The sequence below is a fragment of the Salmo salar genome, chromosome 16 (genome assembly GCF_965601325.2).
Source record: "Salmo salar chromosome 16, fSalSal1, whole genome shotgun sequence".
In the NCBI taxonomy this organism is placed as follows: Eukaryota; Metazoa; Chordata; class Actinopteri; order Salmoniformes; family Salmonidae; genus Salmo; species Salmo salar.
The window spans coordinates 86,850,001-86,871,855 of NC_138306.1; the positions used below are offsets into that span (position 1 = coordinate 86,850,001).

At 42.8% G+C, this 21,855-nt stretch overlaps 2 protein-coding genes across 3 annotated transcripts in view; both read right to left on the bottom strand.

The window, feature by feature from the left end:
• LOC106609068 (pirin) overlaps window positions 1-4,556 on the bottom strand; it is a 20,275-nt gene extending 15,719 nt beyond the window's left edge. Inside the window, exons 1-3 of the mRNA XM_045698298.1 lie at window positions 4,357-4,556; window positions 3,870-4,025; window positions 3,519-3,611 (exon numbers count right to left, since the gene is read on the bottom strand). Coding sequence (XP_045554254.1) covers window positions 3,519-3,611; window positions 3,870-3,962 — 186 coding nt within the window. The 5' untranslated portion in view covers window positions 3,963-4,025; window positions 4,357-4,556. The remainder of the gene's footprint in view (window positions 1-3,518; window positions 3,612-3,869; window positions 4,026-4,356) is intronic.
• On the bottom strand, window positions 4,166-20,990 carry LOC123727911 (uncharacterized). 2 transcript variants are annotated; one of them, XM_045698296.2, is made up of 10 exons: window positions 20,511-20,990; window positions 18,769-18,956; window positions 18,056-18,246; window positions 17,643-17,858; window positions 14,782-15,118; window positions 11,740-11,873; window positions 10,917-11,156; window positions 9,795-9,965; window positions 5,441-5,530; window positions 4,166-4,995 (listed from the first exon to the last, which is right to left on the bottom strand). In XM_045698296.2, the coding sequence occupies exons 2-10, from the start codon at window positions 18,947-18,949 to the stop codon at window positions 4,819-4,821; spliced, it is 1,737 nt and encodes a 578-aa protein (XP_045554252.1). In that variant the 5' UTR covers window positions 18,950-18,956; window positions 20,511-20,990; the 3' UTR covers window positions 4,166-4,818. The 2 variants fall into 2 exon arrangements, with proteins under 2 accessions (XP_045554252.1, XP_045554250.1); XM_045698294.2 differs by having other exon boundaries at window positions 11,740-11,876.
• Between the last annotated feature and the right edge of the window lie 865 nt (window positions 20,991-21,855).

Below are 21,855 nucleotides of genomic sequence, written 5' to 3' on the forward strand. Positions count from 1 at the left end.
AAAGACAAAATAGATCCAAATATATTCTCAAACCCATAGATGAGCCATTGCTGATTTTATATAACAGCTGAGAGGCAAAACAAAACATTAACTGTGCTCTGCAGTTGTCCCTCTCCCAAATACCAACCATGTCTAGAGAAGTGGAAAACAACTTTCTCTAAGTCTTTGCCAATTGAGGTTGAGGTTAGGAAAGAGATGAATGAATCTCAGTTGTAAACATGAATGGTTTCGGAAGGAAATCTCATCATAAAGCTTGTACGACTGGAAAACATAGTATGGTAAATAATTAACTTCATATTTTCCTCATGCAAGTCTAACAGATTAAATATGTACAGTGTGTGTGTGCGTGTGTGTAATGCAGTGTCCGTTGAGCAGGACAGACAAGAGCACGTGTTCACTCCGTGTCCATTCCACTGCCACATGGACTGAGGTCAAAATGGACAGAAAGGAGAAAGCTATAGAGGTTAGAGGTAAACATCTGTCTCTCAGAGAGGCTTCCAAACCTCCAGCCAGGGGGGCGAGAGCCTCTCTCTGATCTGGCAGCGCACGTGGCTATGAGCTCTGAGATGTAACCGTGAGCCAACACACCTGCTGCATGGCATGCTGGGCCGTGGGCGCTTCAGCCCCGCCCCCGTCAGGTCTGGTCCAGTCCACGGCCAGTTGGACACTAAGCTACACATATACAGTATCAGCTGGGCCTATGGCCTCATCTGGTCTGGGCCATGGTGGACACTAGGCAGTTCACAATGTCCACAGCCTTTAAATGTTCTTCTATTTTTCTGTCTTATTGGATCATGTTGTCAGGCATGGTTTGTCTGACAGATGTTATTTTTATGTAAAATATTCTGTAACAAGTGTTGTTTTTGTGCTCAATGGTGGATCTATTCATAATTATTTAAATTAGTGTTATACAGGTGCAGCACTTTTTTTGATAGTGGCTATGGTTTCAGTAGGAGAAAACACATACATTAGGCAAAATATCAAACAAATGATGCATATCCCTAAGGAATAGCAAAAAAAAAAAAAAAAAAAAAAGTGATTGCATGATACAGCTTGGAACATGTATCTACAGTATCAGCTGGGCCTATGGCCTCATCTGGTCTGGGCCATGGTGGACACTAGGCTAGGTTACACATGTATCTACAGTATCAGCTGGGCCTATGGCCTCATCTGGTCTGGGCCATGATAGACGCTATGTTAGGTTACACATGTATCTACAGTATCAAACACAGGCCAAGACTTTTCTATTAAAAACACTTGTTTTGACTCTATAAATTCCCACTGTGGACCATCGCCTTTATGGTTGAGGAAACCGTGATTCACCAACACCACTTCCAAAGCAGAAGTTTAATTTCCCTCCTCCCCTCTGTCTAAATATGTGATATTGGTGGGTTTTCATTCAAACCCCAGTATCCAAAAGCAAGCTAATGCTATGTATAACAAACCTAATGAGAAGCTTTCTCTGGACGAGGCTTACACGACAGTAGGCCTGTTAGTGCCATCTGCTGGCGTTAGCAGGAAGTGCATTAATGGTGTATGTGCCTTACCCTCCCTCATCACTAAGGGTGTATGAGCCTCACCCTCCCTCATCATTAATGGGGTATGTGCCTCACCCTACCTCCTCAATATTGGGGTATGTGCCCCACCCTACCTCCTCAATATTGGGGTATGTGCCTCACCCCCCTCATCATTAATGGGGTATGTGCCTCACCCTCCCTCATCATTAATGGGGTATGTGCCTCACCCTACCTCCTCAATATTGGGGTATGTGCCTCACCCTCCCTCATCATTAATGGGGTATGTGCCTCACCCAGCCTCCTCAATATTGGGGTACGTGCCTCACCCTACCTCCTCAATATTGGGGTATGTGCCTCACCCCCCCTCATCATTAATGGGGTATGTGCCTCACCCTACCTCCTCAATATTGGTGTATGTGCCTCACCCTCCCTCATCATTAATGGTGTATGTCCCTCACCCTCCCTCATCATTAATGGTGTATGTGCCTCATTAATGGTGTATGTACCTCACCCTCTCTCATCATTAATGGTGTATGTGCCTCATTAATGGTGTATGTACCTCACCCTCCCTCATCATTAATGGTGTATGTGCCTCACCCTTCCTCATCATTAATGGTGTATGTGTGCCACACCCTCCCTCATCATTAATGGTGTATGTGTGCCACACCCTCCCACATCATTAATGGTGTACGTGCCTCACCCTCCCACATCATTAATGGTGTACATGCCTCACCCTCCCACATCATTAATGGTGTACGTGCCTCACCCTCCCTCATCATTAATGGTGTATGTGTCTCACCCTCCCTCATCATTAATGGTGTATGTGCCACACCCTCCCTCATCATGAATGGTGTATGTGCCTCACCCTCCCTTATCATTAATGGTGTATGTGCCACACCCTCCCTCCCTCATCATTAATGGTGTATGTGCCACACCCTCCCTCATCATGAATGGTGTATGTGCCTCACCCTCCCTTATCATTAATGGTGTATGTGCCACACCCTCCCTCCCTCATCATTAATGGTGTATGTTTCACACCCTCCTTCCCTCGATCATTAATGGTGTATGTGCCTCACCCTCCCTCATCATGAATGGTGTATGTGCCACACCCTCCTTCCCTCATCATTAATGGTGTATGTGCCTCACCCTCCTTCATCATTAATGGTGTATGTGCCTCACCCTCCCTCCCTCATCATTAATGGTGTATGTGCCACACCCTCCCTCATCATTAATGGTGTACGTGCCTCACCCTCTCTCATCGTTAATGGTGTATGTGCCTCATTAATGGTGTATGTACCTCACCCTCCCTCATCATTAATGGTGTATGTGTGCCACACCCTCCCTCATCATTAATGGTGTATGTACCTCACCCTCCCTCATCATTAATGGTGTATGTACCTCACCCTCCCTCATCATTAATGGTGTATGTACCTCACCCTCCCTCATCATTAATGGTGTATGTACCTCACCCTCCCTCATCATTAATGGTGTATGTACCTCACCCTCCCTCATCATTAATGGTGTATGTACCTCACCTTCCCTCATCATTAATGGTGTACGTGCCTCACCCTCTCTCATCGTTAATGGTGTATGTGCCTCATTAATGGTGTACGTGCCTCACCCTCTCTCATCGTTAATGGTGTATGTGCCTCATTAATGGTGTATGTACCTCACCCTCCCTCATCATTAATGGTGTATGTACCTCACCCTCCCTCATCATTAATGGTGTATGTACCTCACCCTCCCTCATCATTAATGGTGTATGTACCTCACCCTCCCTCATCATTAATGGTGTACGTGCCTCACCCTCCCTCAACGGCCTCATATGAACCTGTTATTCCACATGAAGGTCCGATCTGCCAGGGGTTCAGTCAGAACACAACATTGTATCACTCCAGATTGAGACAGTATAGATGCTGCATCGCGCTAGCTTGACAGACAGAGGCAGAGAGAGACAGAATAGAGAGAGAGAGAGAGAGAGAGGATAGATAGCCTACTCACAGTCTCAAAGCCTCTGTGGGGGTGATCAGGGAAGCCAGATGGCTTTTTGACTTTGAACTCATCCAACATCAAGAAAGGATCCAGGTTAATCAGCTGAAATAAATGGATGGACAAGATATCAGCCTACCACGTCATAATATGTGCTTTAGTTTGGTATTTTAATAAATGGATGGACAAGATATCAGCCTACCATGTCATAATATGTGCTTTAGTTTGGTATTTTAATAAATGGATGGACAAGATATCAGCCTACCACGTCATAATATGTGCTTTAGTTTGGTATTTTAAAAGGATATTATTAAACATGATAAACTAGGCAGATGTAAGACAGACAGTATGACAGTAACTCACCTCCTTTCTTCCTACGCTTCTGCGGACATGGGCTCCCACACCTTCTACCTGCTCCACACTCAAAACTGTCTTCACAACTCTTCTTATCCTCATTGTAGAGGATAGGGTTATTTACTAGTAGTACCTTATTTATTATGGTACACTTGAACAAAAATACTGAAGAGAAAAGGAAAAATAACTGCATTGAATATATAGCCTAAGCCTTCAAATACCCACCGTTGATGTTCAACGTCAATACAAAACATCACGTCAATACCAAACACCATAACGAGTGTTTGTTATTAGATGTTACAATATTTCTTATTTTGCTAAGACTTTTATTGGCATAATATGGAGTAAAAAGACAACATGACAGATCAATAACAGCATCAGTCTCTAGCTACGATAAATTAAGTTTAGCGGACTAAACTCCACTCCATGGTGAAGAAAAACTTCCTTCTCCGTGGAGTGGAGTTTACTTTGATACATGAAACTCAATGTCACTAACCTGGCAGAAGTTGGATGTGGACTCAACAAGACTCATTTACTCCGAATATCAACTACAATCACGCAAGCACGTAATGTAGGCTATCAAATCCTCCCAGTGTGTTGGCAACAACAAAATTAGAAGCCTATCATCATTACAAGCCTATCATTAGGAGCCTATCATCTTCCAAGCGCAGTCATGTTGTTGTCGCGGTGGCCAACACTGCATCTGTTGCGCATGTACGGACATGAAGGGCGTGGCTTGACCGCAAGGGATTAGTTTGAATTAAAAACGAGGGGGGTTAGTTTATTCTCACATAGGAAGGGGTGAGGTGTAGTTTATTAGGAAGGGGGGTCGTTTATTCTGAGCTAGGAAGGGGTGGGGTGTAGTTTATTCTCAGCTAGGAAGGCAGCTGAATCCATGATCTATCGCTGCGTAAATCTCCCTTTGACATCAAAACATTATTTGCGCTAAGGTCTTTAATCATAACCACATCAGCCCGTGCATCTGTTGAATGTATTCTTCGGTGTGTGCTCTCTCCACGGTGGTTTGTGTCCCTGTCCCTCCGTCACCACTCTGGCTGTGCTGGAATATTATGTCCTTCGCGATGCGCGCACTTGCAGCCTGTCCTCCTGCCAGATTCAGCGCGTGTGGACCAACCTGTTTGTGACAACAAAGGGAATCCAGCTGAGTCACACTGTACAGTGTTACATAACCAACTCTCTCTCTAACTCTCTATCGACAAGTACCCTACAAAAGAGATTCTCACATAGGTCTACTTTCCAAGCCATATTTAGTAGGTTTTTGCTGCCTATATTGCGGCCTTGAAAGACTAAAGAAAATACAAGTTTATAAATATATCAAAAGGCTATCCCTCCTCTGCTGCGTTTTTGCCAACACTCAATTGGGTTATCATTCCACCCCTACAAAACCCATAAAAGCTACTTTTATTGTAATCCATATGGGCATTTTTTCATTACATGTGTCTGTCAATGCTTTGACAAATTCCCAGCAATATGAATGAAATATTTTCCCTCTGACATTCCATTCTATTATTTTCTACAAAATGTTTTCATTGTGTGATTAGCAAAACATATCAATATACCTGAAGTGCTGTGTACTGTCCCATCAGGTACAGAGGACATCCTGGAGCCCACTGCAAGCTTTCAGATATACAAGGCCAGCCATCCAGGACCTTAAATTGCGACACGTTGTAATTAGACTTGGATCAAATGCAGGTAACTGTAGTATAGTAGTATAACATAGTATAGTAGTATAATATAGTAGTAGTCTATAGTAGTATAGTAGCAGCCAATATTATAGTAGTATAGTATAGTAGTAGCCTATAGTAGTATAGTATAGTAGTAGCCTACAGTAGTATAGTATAGTAGGAGCCTATAGTATAGTAGTATAGTAATAGCCTATAGTATTATAGTATAGTAGGAGCCTACAGTATAGTAGTATAGTAGTAGCCTATAGTATTAGAGTATAGTAGGAGCCTACAGTATAGTAGTATAGTATAGGTGTATAGCAGTATAGTAGTATAGCATAGTAGTATAGTATAGTGGCAGCCTATAGTATAGTAGTATTGTAGTAGCCTATAGTTTAATATTAAATTAGCAGCCTATAGTATTATAGTAGTAGCCTGTTAATAGTATAGTAGTATAGTATACTAGTATAGTTTTAGCCCATAGTATAGTAGTATCCTATAGTAGTATATTCAACTAGTATAATTGTATAGTACAGTTGTATAGTATGGTATAGTACAGTTGTAGCCTATAGTATAGTATAGTAGTATGGTATAGTATAGTAGCATAGTATAGTAGTAGCCTATAGTATAGTAGTATAGTATAGTAGTAGCCTATAGTAGTATAGTATTGCCATATAGTAGTAGCCTACAGCATAGTAGTAGCCTATAGTAGTAGCCTATAGTAGTATAGTATGGTATAGTAGGATATAGTATAGTAGTGGGCTATAGTAGTATAGTATGGTATAGTAGGATATAGTATAGTAGTGGGCTATAGTAGTATAGTATAGTAGCATAGTATAGTAGTTGCCCAAATTATAGTATAGTAGTAGCCTATAGTAGTATAGTATAGTAGTAGCCCATAGTAGTATAGTATAGTAGTAGCCTATAGTAGTATAGTATTGTGGTATAGTATAGTAGTAGCCTATAGTGGTAGAATATAGTAGTAGCCTTTATTAGTATAGTATAGCAGTATAGTAAAGTAGTAGCCTATATTAGTATAGTATAGTAGTATAGTACAGTAGTAGCCTATATTATAGTAGTAGCCTATAGTAGTATAGTATAGTAGTAGCCTATATTAGTATAGTATAGTAGTATAGTATAGTAGTAGCCTATAGTATAGTAGTAGCCTATAGTAGTATAGTAGTGTAGTATAGTAGTAGCCTATATTATAGTGGTATGGTATAGTAGTAGCCTATTAATAGTATAGTAGTGTAGTATAGTAGTATAGTTTTAGCCTATGGTAGTATAGTATAGTAGTAGCCTGTAGTAGTATAGTAATAACCTATAGCGTTGTAGTATAGTATAGTAGTAGCATATAGCAGTATAGTAGTAACCAACATTATAGTATAGTAGTATAGTAGTATTGCAGTGTAGTATAGTAGTAGCCTATAGTATAGCAGTAGCCTATAGCAGTGTAGTATAGTAGTACAGTAGTAGCCTACAGTATAGTAGTATGGTAGTATTGTCGTGTAGTAGTAGCCTATAGTATAATAGCAGCCTATAGTAATATAGTAGAGAATCATAGCATAGCAGTAGCCTATAGTATAGTAGTATAGTAGAGTAGTAGCCTATGGTATAGCGGTTGCATATAGCAGTATAGTAGTTGCCTGTAGTATAGTAGTATAGTATAGTAGTAGCCTATAGCATAGTAGTATAGTATTGTAGTAGCCTATAGTATAGTAGTATAGTATTAGCCTATATTATAGTAGTATAGTATAGTAGTAGCCTATAGTGTATTAACATAGCATCTTAGCAGCCGATAGTACAGTAGTATAGTATGGTAGCACCCCATAGTATAGTATAGTAGTATCCTATAGTATAGTAGCATGGTATAGTAGTATCCTGTAGTATAGTATAGTAGTATCCTATAGTATAGTAGTATAGTAGAAGCCTGTAGTGTAGTAGTATAGTGGTATTGTGGTGTAGTATAGTATAGTAGTATAGCAGTGGTGGAAAAAGTACCCAACTATCATACTTAAGTAAAAGTAAAGATACCTTAATAGAAAATGACTCAAGTAAAAGTAAAAGACACCCAGTAAAATAAACTTGAGTAAAAGTATAAAAGTATTTGTTTTAAATGTACTAAAGTATCAAGAGTAAAAGTATAAACCATTTTAAATTCCTTATATTAAGCAAACAGATGGCACCATTTTCTTGTCCAACATTCAGTCATAATTTACAAACAAAGCATGTGTGTTTAGTGAGTCTGCCAGATCAGAGGCCGGGGATGACCAGGGATGTTCTCTGTTTAGTGAGTCCACCAGATCAGAGGCAGAAGGGATGACCATGGATGTTCTCTGTTTAGTGAGTCCTCCAGATCAGAGACAGTAGGGATGACCAGGGATGTTCTCTGTTTAGTGAGTCCTCCAGATCAGAGACAGTAGGGATGACCAGGGATGTTCTCTGTTTAGTGAGTCCTCCAGATCAGAGACAGTAGGGATGACCAGGGATGTTCTCTGTTTAGTGAGTCCTCCAGATCAGAGGCAGTAGGGATGACCAGGGATGTTCTCTGTTTAGTGAGTCCTCCAGATCAGAGACAGTAGGGATGACCAGGGATGTTCTCTGTTTAGTGAGTCCTCCAGATCAGAGACAGTAGGGATGACCAGGGATGTTCTCTGTTTAGTGAGTCCTCCAAATCAGAGGCAGTAGGGATGACAAGGGATGTTCTCTGTTTAGTGAGTCCACCAGATCAGAGACAGTAGGGATGACCAGGGATGTTATGTTGATAAGTGTGTGAATTGGACTATTTTCCTGTCCTACTAAGCATTAAAAATGTAACAAGTACTTTTGGGTGTCAAGGAAAATGTATGGAGTAAAAAGTACAATATTTTCTTAAGGAATGTAGTGAAGTAAAAGTAAAAGTAGTAAAAAAAAATATAAATAGTAAAGTAAAGTACAGATACACCAAAAAATGACTTAAGTAGTACTTTATAGTGTTTTTACTTAAGTACTTTACACTACTGTAGTATAGTATAGTAGTAGCAGTAGGGATGACCAGGGATGTTCTCTGTTTACTGAGTCCTCCAGATCAGAGACAGTAGGGATGACCAGGGATGTTCTCTGTTTAGTGAGTCCTCCAGATCAGAGACAGTAGGGATGACCAGGGATGTTCTCTGTTTAGTGAGTCCTCCAGATCAGAGACAGTAGGGATGACCAGGGATGTTCTCTGTTTAGTGAGTCCTCCAGATCAGAGGCAGTAGGGATGACCATGGATGTTCTCTGTTTAGTGAGTCCTCCAGATCAGAGGCAGAAGAGATGACCAGGGATGTTCTCTGTTTAGTGAGTCCTCCAGATCAGAGACAGTAGGGATGACCAGGGATGTTCTCTGTTTAGTGAGTCCTCCAGATCAGAGGCAGTAGGGATGACCAGGGATGTTCTCTGTTTAGTGAGTCCTCCAGATCAGAGGCAGTAGGGATGACCAGGGATGTTCTCTGCTTAGTGAGTCCTCCAGATCAGAGGTAGAAGGGATGACCAGGGATGTTCTCTGTTTAGTGAGTCCTCCAGATCAGAGACAGTAGGGATGACCAGGGATGTTCTCTGTTTAGTGAGTCCACCAGATCAGAGACAGTAGGGATGACCAGGGATGTTCTCTGTTTAGTGAGTCCTCCAGATCAGAGGCAGTAGGGATGACCAGGGATGTTCTCTGCTTAGTGAGTCCTCCAGATCAGAGGTAGAAGGGATGACCAGGGATGTTCTCTGTTTAGTGAGTCCTCCAGATCAGAGACAGTAGGGATGACCAGGGATGTTCTCTGTTTAGTGAGTCCACCAGATCAGAGACAGTAGGGATGACCAGGGATGTTCTCTGTTTAGTGAGTCCTCCAGATCAGAGACAGTAGGGATGACCAGGGATGTTCTCTGTTTAGTGAGTCCACCAGATCAGAGACAGTAGGGATGACCAGGGATGTTATGTTGATAAGTGTGTGAATTGGACTATTTTCCTGTCCTACTAAGCATTAAAAATGTAACAAGTACTTTTGGGTGTCAAGGAAAATGTATGGAGTAAAAAGTACAATATTTTCTTCAGGAATGTAGTGAAGTAAAAGTAAAAGTAGTAAAAAAACAAATAGTAAAGTAAAGTACCGATACACCAAAAAATGACTTAAGTAGTACTTTAAAGTATTTTTACTTAAGTACTTTACACCACTGTAGTATAGTATAGTAGCATAGTCATTTTGTGCAGAGGTTGAGATATGATATGATAGCAGCACACCTGAATAGGGAATTCCTTGATGACAGAAGAGAGCATAGGGTCTTGGTTGACGTCCAGTTTGCAGCCTGTAGCCAGCCATATCCTGTCCCCAGTCCAAGTCTCACAGCCATTCTGTCCACACAGTGACAGTCTCCACACCTGGCTTTCATAGCACCACTTAGCTTCAGTCACCTGTAGAACACAACAGGTCATGAATCCATAACCACTGTTCACCATGAATACCTTGGCTCTACTTTCTCTCTTTCACCAGATTGTATTGTTTTATGTTTCAAAATGTTAGTTCTCTACTGTGACCCCCAGGCACACACAACCTCTGTTCACCCTCTCTACTGTGACCCCCAGGCTGTGTGCGCCTGGGGGTCGCAGTAGAGAGGGTGGACAGAGGTTGTGTGTGCCTGGGGGTCACAGTAGAGAGGGTGGACAGAGGTTGTGTGTGCCTGGGGGTCGCAGTAGAGAGGGTGAACAGAGGTTGTGTGTGCCTGGGGGTCGCAGTAGAGAGGGTGAACAGAGGTTGTGTGTGCCTGGGGGTCACAGTAGAGAGGGTGGACAGAGGTTGTGTGTGCCTGGGGGTCGCAGTAGAGAGGGTGGACAGAGGTTGTGTGTGCCTGGGGGTCGCAGTAGAGAGGGTGGACAGAGGTTGTGTGTGCCTGGGGGTCGCAGTAGAGAGGGTGGACAGAGGTTGTGTGTGCCTGGGGGTCGCAGTAGAGAGGGTGAACAGAGGTTGTGTGTGCCTGGGGGTCACAGTAGAGAGGGTGGACAGAGGTTGTGTGTGCCTGGGGGTCGCAGTAGAGAGGGTGGACAGAGGTTGTGTGTGCCTGGGGGTCGCAGTAGAGAGGGTGGACAGAGGTTGTGTGTGCCTGGGGGTCGCAGTAGAGAGGGGGGACAGAGGTTGTGTGTGCCTGGGGGTCACAGTAGAGAGGGTGGACAGAGATTGTGTGTGCCTGGGGGGATCGCAGTAGAGAGGGTGGACAGAGGTTGTGTGTGCCTGGGGGTCGCAGTAGAGAGGGTGGACAGAGGTTGTGTGTGCCTGGGGGTCGCAGTAGTATTAATATTATTGATATCTATTTACCTAGCAGTATTCTTCTGACCAGTAGTATTACAATAGTATTGTTATTTCTGTACCTGGCAGTATGCTCGGACAGCCAGCTGTCCATTCTGGATGTAGGGCTGCAGAGCTGCGTAGGCCTCAGGTGTAACTGCCCCTCCCTTCCTGGCCTGTCTGATCATGGCCAGTCTCTTATGGACGCTGCTCTCGTTGTAGAACTGGCGCAAGTAGGCCAGGCCGTCCATCTTGATGCCATGCTCCACATGGGAGTACCGCCCCACCAGGCTTTCCACGTCACCCACGTCAAACTGCTTCAGCTGGGGGAGAGGACCGAGGCAGAGGGGTTTGGGGTTGGAGATCATGGTGGTCTGACTATAACAGTCTCTTAACATCAAACTGCTTCAGTGGAGGGGGGGGGGGGGGCACTCTGGAAATGCGATGTACTTCTAGACTATATTGTTTAAAACAATATGTCTAAAAGTGAACAAAATCAAAAAGGGTACTTCTGAGGGTACTTATTCATATTATTAGTTTTAATGTTGAATAAATTCATGTGTAAAATTGTATTAAACAATATAGACATACTATATTAAATACATATATAAATACCCCATATTCTAGAGTACTCTATGAAGAGTGTAATGACACCAAGATGTTGTCTGTATCATGTACGGTTCACAGATCATAGGGTCTTACAGGAGGCATGTATACGTCTAAAATGGCCACTTTCACCATGATTTTCAAAACAATGGTTTGTGCTACAAATTTAAAAGCATGTTAAAACCTCCTTGATCTTCCAAATGAAGTTTCTATGTGATAATTCCCAGAACTAACAAGTTTCCACTTCAGGAGGAAGGAAAGATAACTGGGACATGGCCATAGATCTAAACAGAAACAGACCTGTAAGTGTTTACGCATCACCCAGGTCACATGACTGGCTCCTTGCTGCAGAGCGATGGAGATGATGTGAGCGCTGGTCAGGCCTCCACCAACCACCACCACCCTCTGGCCAGGCTCACACACCACATAGGGACCTGCTGGATGGAGACAGAGTTAGTGACACCATGCAGGGACCTGCTGGATGGAGACAGAGATATTGACACCACACTGACTCTTAACAGGAACAGATTGTCCAACACAAATATTTTTTTTATTTGTTTATTTCACCTTTATTTAACCAGGTAGGCTAGTTGAGAACAAGTTCTCATTTGCAACTGCGACCTGGCCAAGATAAAGCAAAGCAGTTCGACACATACAACAACACAGAGTTACACATGGAGTAAAACAAACATACAATCAATAATACAGTAGAAAAATCTATATACAACATGTGCAAATGAGGTAGGATAAGAGAGGTAAGGCAATAAATAGGCCATGGTGGTGAAGTAATTACAATATAGCAATTAAACACTGGAATGGTAGAATGTGCAGAAGATGAATATGCAAGTAGAGATACTGGGGTGCAAGGAGCAAGATAAATAAATAAATACAGTATGGGGATGAGGTAGATTAGATGGGCTATTTACAGATGAGCTATGTACAGGTGCAGTGATCTGTGAGGTTAGAGTCTCCAGCTTTAGTGATTTTTGCAATTCGTTCCAGTCATTGGCAGCAGAGAACTGGAAGGAGAGGCGGCCAAAGGAAGAATTGGCTTTGGGGGTGACCAGTGAGATATACCCGCTGGAGCGTGTGCTACGGGTGGGTGCTGCTATGGTGACCAGTGAGCTGAGATAAGGCGGGGCTTTACCTAGCAGAGACTTGTAGATGACCTGGAGCCAGTGGGTTTGGCGACGAGTATGAAGCGAGGGCCAGCCAACAAGAGCGTACAGGTCGCTAAGTCGAGGAGGAGGAGGCTAAGTCGAGGATCGGTATGATGGTCAGTTTTACGAGGGTATGTTTGGCAGCATGAGTGAAGGATGCCTTGTTGCGAAATAGGAAGCCGATTCTAGATTTAACTTTGGATTGGAGATGTTTAATGTGAGTCTGGAAGGAGAGTTTACAGTCTAACAAGACACCTAGGTATTTGTAGTTGTCCACATATTCTAAGTCAGAACTGTCCAGAGAAGTGATGCTGGACAGGCAGGCAGGTGCAGGCAGCGATCGGTTGAAGAGAATGCATTTAGTTTTACTTGCATTCAAGAGCAGTTGGAGACCACGGAAGGAGAGTTGTATGGCAGTGAAGCTCATCTGGAGGTTAGTTAACACAGTGTCCAAAGAAGGGCCAGAGGTATACAGAATGGTGTTGTCTGCGTAGAGGTGGATCAAAGAATCACCAGCAACAAGAGCGACATCATTGATGTATACAGAGAAGAGAGTCGGCCCAAGAATTGAACCCTGTGGCACCCCAATAGAGACCGCCAGAGGTCCAGACAACAGGTCCTCCGATTTGAAATACTGACCTCTATTAGAGAAGTAGTTGGTGATCCAGGCGAGGCATTCATTTGAGAAACCAAGGCAGTTGAGTCTGCCAATAAGAATGTTGTGATTGACAGAGTCGAAAGCCTTAGCCAGGTAATGTCTCTTATCGATGACGGTTATGATATCGTTTAGGACCTTGAGCGTGGCCAGGGGGAAAGCATGGCCAACCGTAGAAAAATTCTTATTGAAATTCTCAATTATAGTGGATTTATCGGTGGTAACACTGTTTCCTAGCCTCAGTGCACTGGGCAGCTGGGAGGAGGTGCTCTTATTCTCCAAGGACTTTACAGTGGCCCAGAACTTTTTTGAGTTTGTGCTACAGGATGCAAATTTCTGCTTGAAAAAGCTAGCCTTAGCTTTCCTAACTGCCTGTGTATATTTGTTCCTAACTTCCCTGAAAAGTTGTATATCACGGGGGCTGTTCGATGCTAATTCAGAACGCCACAGGATGTTTTTGTGCACGTCAAGGGCAGTCAGGTCTGGAGAGAACCAAGGGCTATATCTGTTCCTGGTTCTACATTTTTTTGAATGGGGCATGTTTATTTAAGATGGTGAGGACTAAGTACTAAGTAAATAAGTGAATTTCTACGTATGATAACTCAAACAGTGTGATATTACAGTATTGCAGCCTTTGGCTTGTCAGCATGTCATGTCACCTCAACACCAGGAGAGGCCATTGAAGGCACAGTGTCATGTCATGTCACCTCTACACCAGGAGAGGGCATTATTGTACAGTGTCATGTCATGTCACCTCTACACCAGGAGAGGGCATTATTGTACAGTGTCATGTCATGTCACCTCTACACCAGGAGAGGGCATTATTGTACAGTGTCATGTCATGTCACCTCTACACCAGGAGAGGGCATTATTGTACAGTGTCATGTCATGTCACCTCTACACCAGGAGAGGGCATTATTGTACAGTGTCATGTCATGTCACCTCTACACCAGCAGAGGCCATTATAGCACAGTGTCATGTCATGTCACCTCTACACCAGGAGAGGGCATTATTGTACAGTATCATGTCATGTCACCTCTAAACCAGGAGAGGCCATTATAGTACGGTATCATCTCATGTCACCTCTAAACCAGGAGAGGGCATTATTGTACAGTGTCATGTCATGTCACCTCTAAACCAGGAGAGGGCATTATTGTACAGTGTCATGTCATGTCACCTCTAAACCAGGAGAGGGCATTATTTTACAGTGTCATGTCATGTCACCTCTAAACCAGGAGAGGGCATTATAGCACAGTATCATGTCATGTCACCTCTAAACCAGGAGAGGCCATTATAGCACAGTATCATGTCATGTCACCTCTAAACCAGGAGAGGCCATTATAGCACAGTATCATGTCATGTCACCTCTAAACCAGGAGAGGCCATTATTGTACAGTATCATGTCATGTCACCTCTACACCAGGAGAGGACATTATTGTACGGTATCATGTGGAGACATATGGTCCATCTATATAGATGTGTGACTTCTATAGCTTTCAATACCAGAGGATTCTCATCTCAACCTACCTGATGAGAAAGAAGAAGAACTCTCTTCCTGTTCCTGGTTCTGGCTTCTTGGTTCCTTTTGCCGTGCTGGCCGTGAGGCGGCGTGGTGGTGCATGAGCTGCACGGTGTGCTGCAGGCGTTCCTCAGGGTAGCTCTCCGCTATGGACGACACCCAGAAAGGAATGTTGGCCATCTGGGCACGGGTCGGCCCGGTCGCCATGACTACCCTCCTTGCCTCGAGGACGTCCCCGTTCTGAAGGAACACCCTGAATGATGTCACAATTCCTTCTGACATGACAGGGGTCAGTCTGTCCACTGTGCCCTTTGTCAGGACACTGTCCAGGCCATATTTGTCCACCTGGATAGAGTAATGTCATTGTATAGTTATTTTGTTCAGGGTGATTTGAGTTGATGGCTAATAGATTACATGCGTACACATATTACTTTATATATCACAAGTTCATAGATTTTAATAATAGATTACATGCATACACATATTACATTATATATCACAAGTTCATAGATTTTAATGAACAACTACAGTGGCAAGAAAAAAAATCAGTGAACCCTCTGGAATTACCTGGATTTATACATAAACTGGTCATCAATTTGATCTGATCTTCATCTAATAACACACAAATTATTGTATTTTTCTTGTCTATATTGAATACATAATTTAAACATTCACAGTGTAGGTTGTAAAAAGTATGTGAACCCCTAGGTTAATGACTTCTCCAAAAGATAATTGGAGTCAGGAGTAGGCTAACCTGGAGTCCAATCAATGAGACGAGATTGGAGATGTTGGTTAGAGCTGCCCTGTCCTATAAAAAACACTCACAAAATGTGAGATTGCTATTCACAAGAGGCATTGTCTGATGTGAACCATGCCTCGTACAAAAGAGATCTCAAAATACCTAAGATTAAGAGTTGTTGACCTGCATGAAGCTGGAAATGGTTACAAAAGTATCTCTAAAAGCCTTGATGTTCATCAGTCCACGGTAAGACAAATTGTCTATAAATGGAGAAAATTCAGCACTGTTGCTACTCTCCATAGAAGTGGCCGTCCTGCAAAGATGACTGCAAGAGCACAGCGCAGAATGCTCAATGAGGTTAAGAAGAATCCTAGAGTATCAGCTAAAGACTTACAGAAATCTCTGGAACATGCTAACATCTCTGTTGAGGAGTCTACTATACGTCAAACACTAAACAAGAATGGTGTTCTGTAACGGCTGTCTGGAAGAGGGAACCAAGGTGCAGCAGAGGATGTGTTCATCATTAGAATTTTAATTCAAAAAACAAGAGAACACTACAAAATGAACAAAAACGACAGCAAACAGTCCTGTTAGGAAAATACTCAAAACAGAAACAATTACCCACAAAACCCAAAGGCAAAACATGCTCCTTATGTGTGACTCCCAATCAGCAGCAACGAGCTTCAGCTGTGCCTGATTGGGAGCCACACACATGGCCCAAAACAAAGAAATACCAAAACATAGAAAAAGGAACATAGAACGCCCACCCAATGTAACACCCTGGCCTAACCAAAATAAAGAACAAAAAACCCCTCTCTATGGCCAGGGCGTTACATGTTCATGGAAGGACACCACGGAAGAAGCCACTGCTGTAAAAAAAAAAAGATTTCTGCACGTCTGAAGTTTGCAAAAGTGGTACCTGGATGTTCCACTGCACTTCTGGCAAAATATTCTGTGGACAGATTAAACTAAAACTGAGTTGTTTGGAAGGAACACACAACACTATATGTGGAGAAAAAAAGACACAGCACACCAACATCAAAACCTCATCCCAACTGTAAAGTATGGTGGAGGGAGCATCATGGTTTGGGGCTGTTTTGCTGCCGCAGGGCCTGGACAGCTTGCTATCTTCGACGGAAAAATGAATTCCCAAGTTTATCAAGACATTTTGCAGGAGAATGTAAGGCTCTGTCTGACAAGTGAAGCTCAAAAGAAGGTGGTTGATGCAACAGGACAACGACCCAAAACACAGAAGTAAATCAACAACAGAATGGCTTCAACAGAAGAAAATACGCCTTCTGGAGTGTCCCAGTCAGAGTCCTGAACTCAACCCGATTGAGATGCTGTGGCATGACCTCAAGAGAGCAGTTCACACCAGACATTCCAAGAATATTGCTGAACTGAAACAGTTTTGTAAAGAGGAATGGTCCAAAATTCCTCATTGTGCAGGCCTGATCCGCAACTACAGAAAACGTTTGGTTGAGGTTATTGCTGCCAAAGGAGGGTCAACCAGTTATTAAATCCAAGGGTTCACATACTTTTCCCACCCGGAATGTGAATGTTTACAGAGTGTGTTCAAAAAAGACATGAAATCTTATAATTGTTTGTGTGTTATTAGTTTAAGCAGACTGTGTTTGTCTATTGTTGTGACCTAGATGAAGATCAGATCAAATTGTATGACCAATTTATGCAGAAATCCAGGTATTTCCAAAGGGTTCACTGGCTTTTTCTTGCTGTTCATGAACCCTACAATATAGCAAGCATTCACTGTTAAACTCACATTCACTATTATTAGTAGTCTTCAAGTGTATTAGTGCAGGTCTGGAACAAAAGCCTGTAACCCCAGTAGCTCTCCAGGAGGAGGGTTAGTTGGTCACTACCAGTTAAGGCCCAAGTCCTACTTGTGTCACACAGAGAAGCGTCACTGTTATTGCACAATTTGGTGTAGTGGAGGGACTCACATAGTATGTTTAGTATGGTGCAGTGTTGGGGTCAATTCCATTTCAATTCCAATTGGAAGTTCAGTTAACTTCCTGAATTGACTGAATTGAAATGGAATTCACCCCAACCATGGTATGGTGCCTTTTCACTTCAACTCAACTCAAGCCACGGTCACCGTGCATCTCCGACCTGCTGCCTGTAGAAGTCCACACTGAGCCTGGTGCCTGGCAGGCTAAAGTACAGGCTCTTCTGCAGGCCTCTGCTGCTGCTCAGTCTCCTCCTGTCCTTCTTGCCCAGGCGCATGTCGTTGAAGAAGGCGTTCTCATCCAGAATAAAGGTGTGGTCAGGGAGGCAGTGTAGCTCCGCTGTCCGATCCTTCTCCAGAACAAACTCCTGCAAAGCCCTCTGGGGGGAACCAACACAAAGGCATTATCGGCAAAAACAAGTACACTGCCTGAATTGACTGGATTGAAAACTGAAGAGACCTCAACTCGCGTTGTCCAGAAGGAACCATTCATTCAACCCTACAGCTGGGACCATCTCCTTGTTGAGTGTGTGTGTCTGTGTGCACCAGGGCTTGTGAGCAGAGGTGATGGATGTACCTTATTGAGTGGGTCTGTGTGCACCAGGGTGTGTGAGCGAAGGTGAGGGATGTTGAGTGCTCTGAACTGGCTCTCCCACAGTGAGGTCCATGCTCCGTATGAGTCCACCACTCTGAAGGCCAGCGGAGGGCAGGATGAAACTGACTCTGGGTCTGGAGCGGCCTGCTCCTCTGGCTCGGCTGTCTGCTGTCCTGGGAGATATTACAGACCTGTTAACCAGACAGCATCACCAGCAGAATGGTGTGAACTGGAGAGACTAAAATACAGTCTATACTGTGTCTACTTCAAATTAAGCCTACACCTTCAACCTCGACTAAAAAGCACTTTCAATGGAGATTTGCTTTTTAGTCTAGAGACTGGGTCTGGGCCAGGCCTGGAGCGGCCTGCTCCTCAGCTGGCTGTTGTCCTGAGGATGGGGAGACATTAGAGACCTGTCAAACAGAGAGCACTAACAGCAGGCTTTACAGTATATATGTAGAGAGATTAGAGAGGAATGTCTCTCCTAACTGAAATAAAGAAAGGCCAAAATGTGAGGAAAAACATCTGTCTACTTGATGGTCTGTTTTCCTGGACCCAGATCATGCCTGCGTCTAACCTCTGACTAAAATGTCCTTTTAATAAACATTCACTCTTTAGTCTGGGAACAGGCTTCATCTGGGCCCTTTATGAAAAGCTCATGTAAAAACATTGAGCTGTAGTGTAGTTAGCCTCACTAGTAGCTCCTCCTCTCTTGTTCTTAGAGCGGCTGGTCTTGGCCCTGCCCTGGCTGAGCTGGATCCCCTGGAGGATGTCTGTGTTGGGGGGAGGTGGGGACAGGGCCTGGTCTGGACAGGACAGCAGGGTGGCCAGGGTCAGGGCATGGGGTCCTCCACCTATTATTAGGACGTCCAACATCACACGGCTGGCATGAGACACACACGCACAGAAAAAAAGTTACAAAATCTAAATCAAATGTAAAAAACATTCTACTCCTTGGTAAACAACAGGTGTAGACAGTGAAATGCTTCCTGAAGGTCCTTCCCAACAACACAGAGACAAAAAGAGAAATAATAGAAAGATAATAACACAAGGAATAAATCCACAATGAGTAACAATAACTTGGCTGTATACACAGAGTAACATTACCAAGTCAATGATAACTTGGCTGTATACGCAGAGTAACATTACCAAGTCAATGATAACTTGGCTGTATACGCAGAGTAACATTACCAAGTCAATGATAACTTGGCTGTATACACAGAGTAACATTACCAAGTCAATGATAACTTGGCTGTATACGCAGAGTAACATTACCAAGTCAATGATAACTTGGCTGTATACGCAGAGTAACATTACCAAGTCAATGATAACTTGGCTGTATACACAGAGTACCAGTACTGAGTCAATGATAACTTGGCTGTATACACAGAGTACCAGTACTGAGTCAATGATAACTTGGCTGTATACACAGAGTACCAGTACCGAGTCAATGATAACTTGGCTGTATATACAGAGTACCAGTACTGAGTCAATGATAACTTGGCTGTATACACAGAGTACCAGTACCGAGTCAATGATAACTTGGCTGTATACACAGAGTACCAGTACCGAGTCAATGATAACTTGGCTGTATACACAGAGTACCAGTACTGAGTCAATGATAACTTGGCTATATACACAGAGTAACATTACCAAGTCAATGATAACTTGGCTGTATACACAGAGTACCAGTACTGAGTCAATGATAACTTGGCTATATACACAGATGACCAGTACCGAGTCAATGATAACTTGGCTGTATACACAGAGTACCAGTACTGAGTCAATGATAACTTGGCTATATACACAGAGTACCAGTACGAGTCCATGTGCAGGGGTACGAGGTAATTGAGGTAGATATGTACATATAGGTAGGGATAAAGTGACCAGTCAACAGGATAGATAGTAAACAGTAACAGCAGTGATGAGTCAAAAGAGTCAGTGTAAAAATAGTCATTGCAGATAGTCAGGTAGCTATTTGGTTAACTATTTAACAGTCTTATGGCTTGGGAGTAGAAACTGTTCATATAACACACACACACACACACACACACACACACACACACACACACACACACACACACACACACACACACACACACACACACACAAAACCACACACACACACACTCAAACACACTGTCAATCTCTAACTCTCCACCGCAAAGTACAACCGAGCAAAACAGTGAGTGATTTTGAAACCACTAAGCCTTCCAGAGGGATCTCTACCCTACAGGAATGTGTGGCAGTTTAAGATTTCATGCCAACACTTCAAGCCTACTGCTTCAGATATATTTTCACTTACCATAGGCTAGTTAGTCATTTAGCTACCTAAAAAGTACCAAGACAAAGTAAACACATAACAGTACCTCATTGAACTTTCAGTATCTGTCAACTCAGTTTGTCAAACACAAAAACAAAATACAAAACACAGTACCTTAAGATTCCAGTATCTGTCAACTCAGTTTCTCAAAATACGTAAAGCCTCCAACAGTCACAGTGTGTCAACATAAAACAGTCAACATATACTAAGGCTGAAAACAACTATGCCTGAAAACAATCTGTACTAAGGCTGAAAATACAAATACTAAGGCTGAAAACAACATATACTAAGGCTGAAAACAACATATACTAAGGCTGAAAACAACATATACTAAGGCTGATAACAACATATACTAAGGCTGAAAACAACATATACTAAGGCTGAAAACAACATATACTACGGCTGAAAACAACATATACTACGGCTGAAAACAACATATACTACGGCTGAAAACAACATATACTACGGCTGAAAACAATTTATACTAAGGCTGAAAACAATTAAGGCTGAAAACAATTAAGGCTGAAAACAACTAAGGCTGAAAACAACTAAAGATGAAAATGGTGGTAGCCAGCCCACAGCTGGTCAGGGCTGTAACCCTATCTACCCCAGGAATCTATAGACACAGTTGAGTGTCATTGGCTACCGGGAGGGCTCTCAAAATAGCCTTGTAAAGCAGGGTGGGGGGTGGGAGGGGGGGTGCTCTGAACTCTCTCACACTCTCACAGCTTATTACCACTGTTATCTAAACTGACTTGATACTGTCCACCAATGGTGCTCCCTGAACCTATAACATCATAGGCTTGATATTAAAAAAATATAACAGCACTTTAGTTGTTTTTTTAGACCACTAGACTTGAACCAGCAACCTTCTGGCTATTAGTCCTTCACTCTAACCTATAGGCTACCTACCAATTGCTCTATAGAGACGTCCTATAAATATGATAAATGTGTAAACACACAACCTGGTCTCAGAGCATTTCATATTATTCTTTACGTAAGTCCGAGACATCCCATTTAGCATGATATTTTACGTTTCGTATGGTATGTATTATTTTGTGGATGTCCAGCACCCATTTTGTATGATATGTTACGAATTACAATTTGTATGACATGTTATGAATTTGCTAAAAGTATAATATGTTACGAATTTGCTAAGCGTACGATATGTTACAAATTCCAATTTGTTGGGACTAATGTTAGCAAGGTGGCTAATGCTAACGTTAGCTAGGCTAGGGGTTAGGGTTAAGGTTAGGGTTAGGGGAAAGGATAGCTAAAGGCATTATGGTTAGGGTTAGGGTAAGGGTTAGCTAGAATGCTAAGCAGTTGAAAAATAGCAAAAAAAGTCGTAAGTACTTGAAAAATTCCTTAGCTAAAATGCTGAAGTTGTCCGTAATTATATTCAAACAATCAACCTTTGGGTTGCTTGACATTCTCGTTATAAAAAACTGCCCATCCA